This window comes from Linepithema humile, chromosome 6 (assembly GCF_040581485.1).
Source record: "Linepithema humile isolate Giens D197 chromosome 6, Lhum_UNIL_v1.0, whole genome shotgun sequence".
Taxonomy (NCBI): Eukaryota; Metazoa; Arthropoda; class Insecta; order Hymenoptera; family Formicidae; genus Linepithema; species Linepithema humile.
Window position 1 is genome coordinate 18336734 of NC_090133.1, and position 14987 is coordinate 18351720.

The 14987-nt window shown below is 43.8% G+C and overlaps 1 protein-coding gene across 3 annotated transcripts in view; it reads left to right on the top strand.

The window, feature by feature from the left end:
* Window positions 1-5250, top strand: part of LOC105674723 (uncharacterized) — a 237534-nt gene extending 232284 nt beyond the window's left edge. Inside the window, exons 13-14 of one of the 3 annotated variants that reach the window (XR_010890910.1) lie at window positions 283-1222; window positions 1605-5250. Coding sequence is in view for 1 of the 3 variants with exons in the window: in XM_067357837.1 (XP_067213938.1) it covers window positions 283-368 (86 nt within the window). In the remaining 2 variants the exon portion in view is untranslated. Of the gene's footprint in view, window positions 1-282 lie in introns of all 3 variants that reach the window. The other 2 variants (XR_010890909.1, XM_067357837.1) reach the window with 2 other exon arrangements.
* The last annotated feature ends 9737 nt before the right edge of the window (window positions 5251-14987 follow it).

Below are 14987 nucleotides of genomic sequence, written 5' to 3' on the forward strand. Positions count from 1 at the left end.
TATAATTTTAATCACAAAACAGAACGGCAACAACGGTGGCTATATAATAGATTAACTAACAGCAAATACGAGTATGATGCAGTAAATATGTGTATATATAGCAACGTGTTTGTCACGATGATTTATGTGTTATAAATGATATGATTATGATTTATGTGTTGAGATTGTTAAAAGATTCAAGTAATTTTATGATAAGAATAAATAATCGCTGAATAATCCACTAACATTCATGAAAATGGAAAAAAGCTCAATCTACAAGCTTTTCATTCTTTTATGTTTCAGTTCGAGGTCTCGCTAGCCTCGCGACACCCTCGCTATGTCTGCTTGTGGCTGCGACGGTGCTGCAACGATTTTTGTCGTCCGTGTAGACCCTACTGGCGCGATATGAGCGTCGGGACGACTGTAACATGAGGAAAACAGGGAGAAAACAGATCGCGGAGGAAGCGGAAGACGAGAGGCGACGAGCGTTTCGTGACAAAAGACAATCATACATTATAAACGAAACGAACTGCGACGACAAATCGGAGAGGATGCGCGATCAGATTTATCAATTGTTATCGCGATGGCCGCGCAATCTCGCGATTTTTATGTCGCGGCGCCTTCATAATTAGGGCGAAGAACCGGACAGATATCGATCTGCTCGTCGTTGTTCTCGAGGGCATCTCCACGAACACGTAATAGTAGATAGTTCAATTAATCGCGGAAGAAAATACGCGATAACCAAATGGACACCAACGAAGTTATCGCACGTACGAGGAACTCCTCCTCGACGCTCGATGATTCCGTTATAGTCGATATCTGCGTCGTTACTGGTGAAATAGATTCAGATCGACCGCACTCGGAGGTTCGAACTCTCGCCAATACGAAGACAAACTTTTCTAATTTTTCGTCTTAGCGAATATACCCGAAGAGAACGAACCGATTCTGTAAGTTCATTTATTACAGACATTTTAGATTGAAACTGTAGTGCGTCAAAAAGATTCTCGAATTCAATTTCGTTAATATATTTTTCTAAATTCAATATGCAGCAGAACGTCACGTGACACAACGAATAGAAACATTGACTTCCGCTTTTGGGCTTACAAGCTTTTGGATCCTGTGAACCTTTGTCTTTCGCGAATTATTTTATCAATAGGAGAAAAAAAGGAAGTAAGAGAGATGCAGCCAGTCGGAATCGTGGATAAAGAATGAGATTTCTCACCAAGGACAGGAGAGAAGAAGAGTAAGTACCTTATCAGAAATAACACTGCGAGCGATCGAGAGTTTAAATCCCGTATCGAAGGTGTAAGCGAGCTAGAAACACACCTGGCGGTATTGGCGATTTTCGCGCGCATTTTTCGTTATGGTGCAACATCTTTGCCGTTCGTGATATTTTTCGGTTAAAAATAACAAACATGCGTATCCTGAGCGTTGTATTTTCGGTCCTCAATACTTCTCTCGCTTCCATCTAAATCGTATTTAAAAATAATCTGGGTGAAAAGGAAAAAGCTGAAGTCACAATGTATACGAAGATAATATCTCGGGGAAGTAGCTTTTAAAATAGCTTATCGAAATAACAGTCTTCTGCGTAAGATTCGTAAGTTTTGCTTTGCAAATTTTTCTAGCATAAATTCTAGCTGAAAATTGCCGAAAGGAGTCCATTTATCGAAAGCGTCGAGGATATTGCACCTCAAGATTCGAGAACTCTCTTGACGTGATATTGTTGTCAGTGATAACAGGCGCAGCCGTCGTTGTCGGGATGCAATCGTTATCGATTGTACGCACAGCGACCGAGTGTAAATATATACCATACCTAGGTAGACACGTTTTCGTCAAACCCCGTCGTAAGCTTCCTTCTCATTCTAATTATAACTTTTAATTGGTACGTGTGGTTAATGTAAGAAGCCAAGAAGAAGCTCGAATATCCAATTGCACGGACATCCCGCCTTTCTCTCTCTTTCTCTCTCTCTCTCTCTCTCTCTCTCTCTCTCTCTCTCCTCCCCCCCCCCTCCCTCTTCCCTTGTCGCCTACCCTTTTGATGCATACGATATTACACGCCAAAAGCCCGCTGAATGGATAAGTGTGAAGGGAAACATTTCGTTGCTAGAATAAAACGGTAATTTTGAATAAAAAGAACTTATAATGATGTTAATAGAAGCCAGTTCTTTTTATGCGTTTGCAATTATACAAGATCGATAGATCTGCACACTCGAATCTCTGTCATTATCATTTTATGGATTCTCTTTCAGAAATTATTAAAACTTAAATTAAATTTAAAATTGAAATATGATAAATGGCATGATGAAATTTGTAGAAGAAAAGAAGCATTTATCTTTTTCTTATTTTTTATACGAGACAAATGTAAAAAAAAATTTAATTTTATATTTAATTTCTTGTTGGCATGAATAATATATGAGAGCACTTCTCATTATATATTTGAATTATTAACAATTATTGACATGTCGAAAATAAAGTACAATTCCTATGTCAACCGCAGCTCTATAAAAAGTTAAGCAGTCCATCTCGGCTTGCTGTTTGCCGTGTGCGTTTTCATGCCTGCAAGATCATGCGAAAACGCAGAAAACGCGAAACGAGCACGCGAGCTGTAGCGCGTGCGTGAATGGTGTTTATTTTTTTTTATCACGTAAACACATATATAAACATATACACGCGAGAAACGGCAGCGGCCGCCATCAGCGATCGCGAACGATCGGAAAATATGATTCATGCGCGTAAGCCGATTAATTTGCAAAGTTCAACGTACACACGGCTGACGTAGATATTTATACAGGGCTCTCCGCGGAAATGCGTTATTTTTTCACCCGAGATTAATAGTTGTTACATTCCCGCGCCCGAATGCACGCCCCGGTGTGTTTTTGCGTGTCGTCTCGCTGTGTAGTCGTGTGTCGCGTAGCGCGATCGACAGGTCGATGTCGCGTGTTTCGCGTAATAAATATAATAGCATATCCCGCCCAGGTTCTCCCGTACAGAACGCAAGGAATCAACGAAACCGCCCGCACTCAATAAACATCGATGTCTCAACGAAGTGGACCCGCGCTCAAAATTAATTCTCGCGATAATTACGAGGAGATACGCTTGTTAACGTTCAATTAGACGCGCTTTCGAAGATAATTCGATAAAATTCAATATCCAATTCAAGTTTCGGAAGACTGTGTGAGCAATATAGCTGCGTCTTATCGCGAACACGATCAACTTCCGTAATCCATGGAAAATCCAGTCGTATAACCGCAAAATCATTTTTAATAGAAAGTCCTCGAACGCATGAGTTTTTTTTATACTATGCAAATTCTCATCCTGACAATTTTTTAGTAGAATCGGCGATTGGCGGTGAAGTGCACCGAAGCGTTATATCTACACACGCAGAAATGATGTTATGTTATATTCGCTTTGTTTTTCACTTTTACCTCGCCCCGTATTTTTATCGACGAGCAACAGTGCAACAAATATGACCGTTAAGCTCTTCCAGTTCCACGCTTCCCGTCTCAGAATCGATAACTTCCTACGTAACGGCAGGCACCGCGATCATAGGATTGTTCGCAAGATGCGTTGAGCTTATACGAGAGGAGTCGCGAGAAACCGTAAAAAGGAATGCGAATGTGCAGCCGTTCGTTTATAGCAATTTCAGACTGCCGTAAATCGCGTCCGGGACGCGATGCGTTGCGCGCGGTTTATCGGCAAATGTTGAATCGAGCGCGAGGCGAAACGCGTTTCGGCGGAGATACAATTTGCGCGGGAAAGAGAAGAAAAAGAAGGGGGGAAAAAAAGGAATAAACGCGATTTTTAAGCAAGTTATTGCAGCGCGCGTGAGAAAAGTTCCGCGCGCGATCGGGGTGTCTCTTTGGCATGCAAAAGACCCGTCGGAACTTTAAGGCGGCGGGTTGAAGTTTCGAGCGCGAGTTTATCATTAATTCTCGCAACGTGCTACATCATGGCTTATAAGAAGGTAACACGTCATCGCGACAGTACCGAGCTATACATACCATATTAATTACGTATACGTATATCAGTACGTTATCGAATATTCATTTGCCTCTTCGATCCATTTTTTACCCAATCCTCAATAAACATCGAGAGTACGTTTGTGCGAGTGAGCGACTATCTGAAAGAATAATCCGGCATTTCCAAATGGATGGATAAGCACTCGATTTTAAATATAAATAATCGCGTCAAAATAAAAAAAGAACGGACTTCTCTCTCAAATATCTAGCATCAACATTGATTCAAACAGTTGTTTTGTGCTGATTGAAAAAACAATTAGCAGCCAAAGTGGCTTCGACCGTTCTGATTTTAGTTACTCACGGATCAACAAATTTTCACGTAACTATTATTACTCTACTTTCATTAAATCCAGATCGTTTTAATAAAAAATTCACATCGCTTTTTATTGCCGTTATTTTTGAGCCCCGATTATCACGCTTTACTGTACAATTAACAACCTTCGTCGCATAGTTAGCCGCACTCGACGTACAAAAATTGTACATAGCTGATACGTCTTTTCTGATTACGACAGGAGAGAACGCGAGGCACTTTACATTTACATATTCCGCCGAGCAGGCTTAGCTTTTCATTTGCTTTGAAGTGTCGTTGGGCGGCAGTATGTTTTGCGACTTATCGAGGACATATCTCCGATATTTACGGCGGCGTTAGCCGAGAAAGAATTGTACATATCCTGTATATACCTGCGCTGTAATGTATAATAATAAAATACCGCTCGAAGAGACGGTGGATACTTTGTATCCCGAAAGTCTCATGTGTGATTGAACATTGTGCTGCCGATCCTGCGTCCAAACAGGAAGACGACGTACCTATTTAGTCATGTTACGGAAGTGTTCAAACGCGTCTCGAATGACGCAAACACATCGCCAACACGGATGAGAAACGCGTCGACGAGAACGCGCGAGTGCGCCTTCTCGCGCGAAGTATCTTCGCTCGAGGTGAAATGTAGTTATTTAAAAAAAAAAAGATGATGTACTCGGTGTTAGCTTTCAGTTGTAACGAGCTTCTGGACACACAGATACACACACAGTAAAAGACGCCGATGCGAAAATAAATATATGTACCTCTACACCTGTGTTTTTAAAAGCGGTAATACCGCGCGAGAGATTCTTCGTTGTCGCGGCGGCGAGGAATCGCGCGCGTTTCGTTCCGCTCATCGAGATATCGAAAAACCTGCGAGAAAGATTATGTTCTTATGTGTATGGCCTAATGTATATATCTCGCGAATTTAGTAATAAATCATATTTCATTATACCTGCGGCTTTTATTACATCTACCCGAAAGTCACCACGCACACAAATTAAAAAAATACTTTATAACATTAATTACTGCTAAAGCGGTCATATATATTTTTTCTAATTTTCGTTTGAAGAATGTATACAAGTAATTAGTTAAAATTTTAATTAATTTTATACGCCCGATTCTTCGCGATAAAGGCACGTGATGAAGGGAGAAAAGTTGATAATTATGACGACCATTATGACAACCTGTTTAACCCACAAATCAATATTAAAGTTGTTAATTATTATTTCGACAATAAACGTGACACGGTGAGCTAATGTTGACGCATATGCACGGAACTAATATTATTTTCCCACTAACTTCATTCTGAAACAATTCCATCGAGAGAGAAACAACTCGTATTCGCGGATCATTCGAGTGGCGGGATGGAGCTCGATGGAGAAATAAATACGCGCTGGGAAACCGCGATCCTTCGTGTTCAAGGATAATAATAGGTGACCAAGAAAGAAGGAAAGAGATAGCGAGAGAAAGATGAGGCAGACGGAATTTGAAATCTCCAACCGATGTAAACGATTGGTCGACCGGTCGTTTCCTTGGTCGGCTGATCGCGGATCGCCGGAAGGCGATTAACGCTAACGACTTCTGCGAAACGCGAGAGGGAGAAGATCGTTGAAGAGAAGGAGTAGAAGAGGTGCACGCCGACGCTTGAATATGTATCGATGCATATTTTACCGGGCGCTATCGGAAAAGATTTCCCGCAGATCCGCAAATCGCGCGAGAGCTGAAATCCCGCAAACGAGAAGCGAGCCAAAAGCCGGGTCTCGTCGCATGGTGGATTACCCCGCCGATTATATCATAACAATACTGTAATATTGTAATACAGTTGCATTAACGTAATTTCATGGTTGATCACTGAGCATCTAGATATTTTCAGCATGCATGTGTGCCGGTGCCGCAGAAGTAAGCTTAGAATTAACTATCAACCGACATACCGCATTAACCATGTTTATTTAACATTATCATTTACCGACATACCGCGCCGACCGCGGTTTATTTAAAGTTACATATTATAATATCTATTCCCGCTCCCTGTTTCTCTATGTGCGCTTATCAATCGCGGTGTGTAGGTTTCATACAATTTGTATACTCTAAAATACATTCAATTATATCAAATATTCCGCGCAGTGGTAATTCGCGTAATTTTAGCACCGCCGCGGCTTTCGCTGACTGATTGTGATATCCGTCGCGTTTTTCATTGACCGCTACTACTGCTAGCTTACTCGAGAACTCCACCGGACAAATTCACGAATCTCCTTGTCTCCCTCGCATCAACCGCTCGCTTATACCGATTACTCACCTAATCAATTCTTGGCATAATGGACCAAACAATTCCCACGGTGCGCGTAATAAAGCAAGTCCGCGTAGATGAGCCGCTATTAGAAAATCGATATCAGGCGATGCGGACAACGGATACTATCTGCTGGCATGTATCTGATACAGGCATGGCTCGTGCCAGAAGCATCGATCGCGTTACCAGCACATGAATAAGCGCCGCGAAAGGAGGGACTGTAACGAGCGAACAGACAGGAGACGGCGAACAGGAGATGGAAGGGGGGGGATGGGGAAGGATGTCCGGTCTGGCGGTGTGGAGAAGCGGGCGCGGGAACGGCTGCGCGCGAAACTCATCTCCACGTCCCCTTGACTTTTACAAACTCACTTTGATCCGGTTAGTATTGACACGGGTGGACAAGCTTGATTTATAAGCGAGAGTGTGCGCGACACGTCATGAGTGCATGTCTCGTAATGCACTTGACATCGCGACACGGGCGAAATCGCGCGACGGGCCGTGATGGAAAACGAGCCTCGCCCGGGATCTCGATGCTCCCTTCCGACCGCGTTTAACGACCGAACACATCACTTTTGGCTCGGTAACGCGAGATAATTAATTATGCTGCCAGCTGACACCTGCCCGCGCTAATCCGCCCGTCGCTCTGACCCGACGCTCTCCCTCTCTCTCCTCTCGCCGCGCGATCCCTGCATAAGCTGCTTTTTGCCTCCCTTCTTCCCACCCCTCGTCCCTTCAACTTCGTTTGAACAACCGCCGGCGAGGGACATAATCGCGATGTGACCGCGCCGCGCGATGAGTCCTTTTAATATCGAGTCCAACGCGGCATTATTCCGCGACTGGCGGATATTCAAATGTCAGAAAGAGGGATTTTCATGAATAACGCCTTAAAGACGCGATCCTGGTGCGCTTTATTGGAATTATTCCGTACGCCGGATTTCGACGGAGCGAGGAAATCAGTATCATAATAAATTCCACATTGATTGATCCGCCGTGTAATCGATATACCCATCGGCAACCCGATGCCGTTAACCCCGCGCGTGCAGAGTTGCCTTCCGCCGAAATGCGGTTTCCCTCCTCTCATTACCGCTGACGAATCCGGTAGGCCGGAGTACGATTTATCTTATTCCTTTTCTGCGTTTCACTTCTGTTGTTTTTCCATCTTCCACCTTCGTTCGCCTCGAACTCGACCGTTTTCGGGCGGCCGGAGCGCGACAATTCACTCGAGACTCAGGGATTATCACGAATTAACCTCTTTCCGTGTAAATTCGCGCATCTGTCGCGGCCAATTTAAAAAGTCACGTTTCCCCCGTATAATCTGCAATAAAACGGCACACATACGTGCGGATATTTAAACAGATTATTGCCAGAAGCTTTTTGCTCGCTGCCCCGGCAAATGGACAACGTGTCTGATAATACGGAAAAATAATATCGCGGAATTTTAAGTCACGCACGAATGGATTTATTGTATAGCAACGCTATATTTCTATGTCGGGTTTCTGCGGTACCGCGAAAAGCGCGCTCGCACCAAAAGCTTAAACACGCGCGATAGATCGAATATTTAAATCGATGAATAAAAGCGTGCGATTTTTAAAAATAAAAGTTAATAAAATTTTGCCGTTATACATATTTCAAATTCTTATCGTATAAAGAATCTTCCAATATTAGTTGTTAACTACAATTCATAAATTTTATAAATTTACTCATATTTCTCTTCATAAATTTCATTGGAGAGACCGAGACTAGCTGACACACTTTTTCATTTTTCTGGTTTATTTTTCACCGTACAAAAATACATCATTAATGTCAAGCAATGAAAATCTTTACTTTTCCATTAACACTTGCAAACACATGGAAATTAAAATGGAAAGTATTTGTCACACTACGAATGCAATATGCAATAAATAGTAATTTTTGGCGATAAACTTCAGAATTATTCACAATTGCTGATGTGTGTTTCCTGTGTTATTCCTGTATTATTCAACTCCAGTTTCTTGTAAGCATATTTATAACGTGAAGCTATTTCTATTTTAATATTAAATCAGATCAAATTTTATGGTAGATTATAATTATTCATCTTCGGCGTCGTGTTACATAGATAATTAACGAGATAAATTAAAATAGTGTAATACAAAACCGGCACATATATTTTAAAAATTTCATTTATTTGCATCATTCATGTGAGTGAGATAAGTGTCATTTGTCTGTACCGCTTCTAGCTAAATGATGTAAAATAAAATTAATTAAAAATAATATTGAATTAAACATGCCAAATGGAAACAATATTAAATTTTACATTAAAAATAAATGCTCCAATTTTTGATTGATTAAAGAAATATAAATTTAGTACCACAGTTTAAACGTTAAATCAGAAATATCAGCTTATTCGAAGGCATAGAAAAAGAGCGCAGGGAGAAAGTGCTAAATGGAAAAAGCAGAGATCAAGAGTGACATAAAAATGGACAGAGTCATCGAGTTTTAGAGTTTCAGAAAAATTGTCTAGTATTGCGCCGGACTTATCATTAGTCTTTGCAATCTCGCAACGTGCAAAAGTTTGCTCACTCCCGAAGTAGTACAAACGGAAGAAGTAAATCGTCAAAGGGTGGCGTGCTTTCTTAGAGAAGTCTCCGGGAAATCAAAAAATCTCGAGCGAGCCTAGCTCTAAGGGGAAAACGCAAAGAGAACTTCCCGCGCGTTTTTCGCAGAGTGACGCTCTTCGATGATGCTTCAGCGTTTCTTCTTTAGGAATTTGTCTTTGAAGGCAAAAGCGAATTTTTAATTTTATCACCCTCTCGTTTCTCAAAGAGGTTCTCCACGCTCATTGATATTAATCAGTTGATGAGAAGGAGCAGTGGCGAGGTCTCGACGGCGGTATTTAGATTCAAGATGTTCCGTTTTGTTAATTTGTCATGACCAGATTATTTACCCACCGTAAATCGTCCGCGATCCTCCGCGATAAATCATCCACGAGACTGTTTTCAGACTCACGGCGAGAAACTCCGAACCGCTGACAGCAGCCGTTTTCTTATCGCGAAATATAATGCGTTTAACTTTCCGAGCGCTTGCTTGGTGGAGATCGATCGATGAAGAGGTTCGCATTTCGCGGATTCGCTCCTTTTCTCCATACGTCGGATAAAAGGCGGATTCCTAACGAATATTGCGCTCAGCTCAAAGATGGAATTAACGTGGTCGCCGTTATGGAACTTTTCGCTCGGGCAAGCACTATCGCGAGAGCCCGTGGGAGTCGAAGTGCTTCGCAAAGTAGCGACGTCGGGGCAAACCGCTTCATTAGGCGCGCGCCAGCAAAATTGCAGTTTCGTCCATATTTACCCCCAGTCCGGCAATACATTTACTCCCATCCAGCAATACGTTTTCCGTCCGCATCAACTCGCGTTGTTTACACGCGCCCGGAAGTTTAACGTCCATCGCGCACCATGTACATCGCAAACAACTGTCGGACGATGAGTTTTCTCACAAAGAGATGCGTCTTCGTTTAAATACATGAAGATGCGCCACTCAAGAAACGTAATTACTCTCGCGACGAAAGGTCAAAAAAGGTCAGATCCTCATGAATTTTGTCGTCAATCAACGGCAAGAAAATATTTCGAGCAACGGTTTGGTTTGTACTTTATGTGTAAGATTCTATGTGCAAGAAATTTCAGCGGAAATACTACCAGTAAAGCAGTAAGTAGGAAAGAGCGTTTATTTGTAAAAACAATGCTGCGAGGACTCGAGAGAAGCACAGTTCAGCTAGTATAATTACTGCTGATTCCAGAGTGGCGCGTCTTTCTCTTCGTAACGTTGAGCAAAGTTACCGGAGAATGGAACATTAAATTAATGGCCGATCGATACCCGGCGAGTGCTGTCGATCATGTAAAATCGCCGCGAGCGAGACTGCCGCTAGTTTTATAGTAAAATCATATAATATATACGAGATTTTTTTCATAAACAATAATGCGTCGTATCACGCAGCGCGCGCTCTCTCCCGCGGCGCTTTTAATAACCGACACGAAAGGTCTGTATTACGAGTAACGACAGAATAAAAAAAGGAATATGATAACCGTGGCGTGACCTTGCGGTACGTGGTAATAATCGCGGGGCATACCGCGGGCGCAAATTGTGCGCCTCGAGGAAATTAGTGTTTTGCGGCGGAGTGCGCGCCACGTGAACTTATCGGGCGCGCGTGAATCTAAGCGTTCGTGTCACCGTGTAGAACATACGATAGACCGCGCGTTAAATCGCGGGAGCGATGCAAAATCTCTGATCTTGTGCGCAAACGATATTATGATACTACAAATTGACATCGCAGCAAAATTTTCCGAATTGGCGATATAAAAGTCGATTGTTGACAGAATATCGTAATATTGCTAATTGCATCGTACATTTGCAATTTTTGGTATAATATTTTTATTGTGCAAAAACATGCAGAATAAAGTTAATTTATTTAATATTGGATGCATGAAAAATATGTAAATAATGGATTAATGCGAGCGTTAAATGTATAAATTTATAAAAATAAAATATGGAAAGAGAAAAAAGTGAAGAAACAGAATAAAAGAATAAAAATTGCGATTGAATAATTAATAAGAGGTGAAAAAACCACGCATCCTGTTTTCTATTGACTTTAGCGTGGTGATGTTTCGTAGTTATTCATCAGCGTTTATAAAACAATTTTTTTACTCTATTACGCTTTAGAAAAGTTTTACAATTGGCTGACGATAATAGATTTGCGGTTAATAAAAGAGATAGAATAGACTAATTTCGAAACGGCTGCAAGTAGATAATCTTCAAACGACCCTCGGGACCAAAGACAATTAAGCGGCATAGGCTGTTTGTGCGTCTCCGTCGAGGCTTGTCGATGAGAATACGAAATGTCGTCAGAGACGATGGCAAGGGGTTAAAGAGGGATAGCGACGATGACGAGCCGCCGTGCATTTGCGAGAGAGTGGCAGTGGCGGCGACATCGATGGCATCGGCAGGGCTTGCGGGCCATAATGGCGTCAATAGTGCTGATTATGTGACCTCATCCGGTTCGCGTACGCGTCGCGTCGTGTGTACGTGGGGGACCGGCGCTAACGTGTAACGCTAAAATGGTGACCCCTCCTTTCCCTTTGCTACTGGCAAACTGACGGGGGAGGGAAAGCAGAAGCCCGAGGGAAGTCCCGGATTTGAGAGCTCGCGTGTGTCACAGCGGGAGCGAATGCGAAAGCTACGAGCGATCGGCGAAGGGACGGCAAATGAGGTGACAGTAGAGCGAGAACGTATTGGGTCGGCCGGTCGGCTGGCCGGCCGGACGCGTACACGTACGTGCAGCCGTCGCTCTCTACGTGAGCGCGCGCGGTCGGCGGGCCACGTCGGGGTTCCGGTGCGCGTCCTGGACGTTGGCAGGATGAAGGGTCATTGAGATTGCACCCCGGGACTCCCACCAACGCGCCCGATCTGACCGTGGAGAAATTTCGACGTCGCGACGCGCCGATAACGAGCCACTGTTCGCGCGACCGTCGACTCCTCTGATTTTCGCGACGTCGTTGGGTTTCGACGAGCGACTCCTGCACGAAGCGTGAGGACATTGATTTGTAATCTATCTCACGAGAAAATTTATCTAATTTTACAATCGCCTTATCGATTTCCAGGATCACATTTCGCCGATTGCGAGCGGTACTTTCTACAGGCGTCATTCCAGAAGATATAATCTCTCGGTAGATGATCCGCACCACGATTTCCCGCCGACTGAATATTTCATTCGGTGTCACGCTTAAAATATAGAGCTTAATCGAAAATCTATGTGCCGTTCAAGGGCGATTAAGTGTTTTCCATGAGCGAGCAATCGGTGCAAAAAGGAGGAAAAGGTATTTATCGCATAGTAAAGTCAAAAAAATTCCTTCTGTGTAATCGATTTATTAGGGATATTGGGGAAAGCGGAAAAACAAACCAAGTACTTTAAGCTTGAAAAAGCTGCATAAAAAGCGAACTTTGCACGTCGTAGGCTTTTAAGCACACAATAAAAAACGAATCGCGACGAGAGCGTAAATTATAAAGTAGTATGAACATTATTATGGCTGGCATGTCGGCCGATTAAATAGCCGAGTAACATCTGAAAGTAGTGTAAAAGGATAAGAGATTATTAAGAGAAAATTACAAGCGCTCGCATGGCCGGGCGAAACGGCGTAAGTAATAGTAAACCCAGTTCGATGCCACGATAAAGAGTTAGCGGGAGAGTCGGGCGCGCGCTTAAAGCTCAGGCCGGCATCGGTCTACGACTCAGCCGGCCGTTCATCGATCGGTCGTATTCGCGGGGAGAGAGAAACAATTTCTCTCCCGACGGCTCGTTAGCCCGACCGATATACGTAGTCGATACGGAATCGCAAAGTTGCCAGCGTAGTCCCATACACGGGCGGAAGTGAAATTCCGCGAGGACGTATGCGAACTCGCAAGTGGTTTCGATCGATCCTTTCTCGCGCTCCTTCCCTCTCTCTCCCTCTTTCTCTTCCTCTCTGACGAGAAGCAGGTGCGCCTTACCGCTTCGTTTTAACATTCTATAATTCAAAGCATGAAAGGGGGGAGAGGGCGAAAGAAATTACTGGAGATGGTGAACGATTGCTGCAAGTATGCCGATACATGTTTTACGCGGTAGTGAAAGTTTTAGGGTTACCCATGATTTTCCTGCATGTGCGAGTATCGAGGAAGCGCTCGAGGATCCTCCGAGGAAGCAATCGTGTACGCGCATGGTACTTAAACTTTGGTACAAGTGAATTCTGGCGTCATCCCGGCGAATTAATCGCGAAGCACGACAATTATCCAGGATTGACAGCGCAAAATACAAAAAATGCAAATAGCTTATCCGCGAGCCGGAAAAAATTAATCGAGGTCCGTTTAAAATACTTGGCATTGCAAAAATAATTCCACGGCTGGAATTTTATGTGATTATTTCAACGCCGCAAATAACGAATCGGCGCGTTAATGAATCCCCGGCGAATAAATGAGCGCAAGTACTCGATGGAAAACAGTCAAGACCCCGAGGCGACGTAGCCGCCTATTTTAACAATCAAAGTTTGATGGAGTCTAGACTCTCTTTTTCAATGGCGTTTCACAAAACGCGAAATGATCGCTAACTGCCGAATCGCAAACCAACGTTAACCGCTCAATACGTCGGAAACTGACGAATATGCGACTCGGCCGCAATGCATCGTGCTTCCGAGTTAACGCGAGGGATCACGAAGGATATAAAGATCGCGATCGCGTTGCAACGGAAAACGAATGCTCCGCTAATTCGATCGCGATTACCGCGAACTTGTAAACCGCTTTGCCGATACAAGCCGCCGCGTGATCGTTTCGCACACAAGCGAAAGATTTAGAACAAGCAGAAACAGCGAGGAGAAGTGGATCGGCGGAGGGGTCTGCGGGGAGGGCATAGTCGGACTAAAACCAAGCGCAAATATTGATTTTCAATTATACTATTCGTGACTTCGCGCAATGTCGCCTGCGTGGGAGCCCTCGCGCGCTCAGCCTTGGCATGAAATAAACTGTAATCTCAAGGTTCATCTCGATGCAGCATCGCCCCATCGTCGATCCATCGCTGATCACAATCACACGCGTGCTACCCCAACAATGAAAGAGAAGCTGGCGTTATGCGTCTACCATTGTTAAATTCTCACTGCTACTATGGCAATCAATGTCGCCGGCAATTGTCAATTGTCGATCTACGTAACACGAGCGTGACGCTTTTATTCGAATATGTCTAAAGCGAGACAACAATCGTTGACAACAATTTTCAATTGTACGATGAAATTCAATGCGTGATGAATTAAAATAAGAATCAAACGGCAGACCGGAAATTCAGAGCGGCTCAACTCGATTTCAGCCGCAGGAAAAATGTTGCTTTAATAAGATGGAATATCAATACCATCGTCCGGGATTTACAAGTGTAAATATCGGAGCTGCTCCCGAATCGAAGAATTGTTATCGCCATGTCGTTACCGCGCGCTCCTGAAGCGTGCATATAAATACGTGTGGGATACGATAGAATTTGATCGCGTGTATCGGAAAGCGATGATTTGCGAAAGAATCGAGACGTGAAGAGCTTTTACCGGAACGAGGGACATCGGGCGGGTGGCGGTGGCAGCGGCGCGGTGGCGCACGTTCGCGCGGTCTCTATTGAAGTCGTACGCGAACGGGATGCATCGGGGCTCTCTTTCTCCCCCGATTTGCCTCGCGAAATTTTACTCTCTCGTGGACTTTGATGGGCGCTTCGGCCAGGAAAGAACTGACGCAAAAAGAATGATCGGAGTGGGGGGGAGTGGGGGAAATATCGGCTTTCCGCTTTGGGTTACTTCCGGTGCGGCGATTTTTCGGGAGAGCGAATCGAATGTAACGTGACGAGGCAATTCGGAAGGAACCGACATGG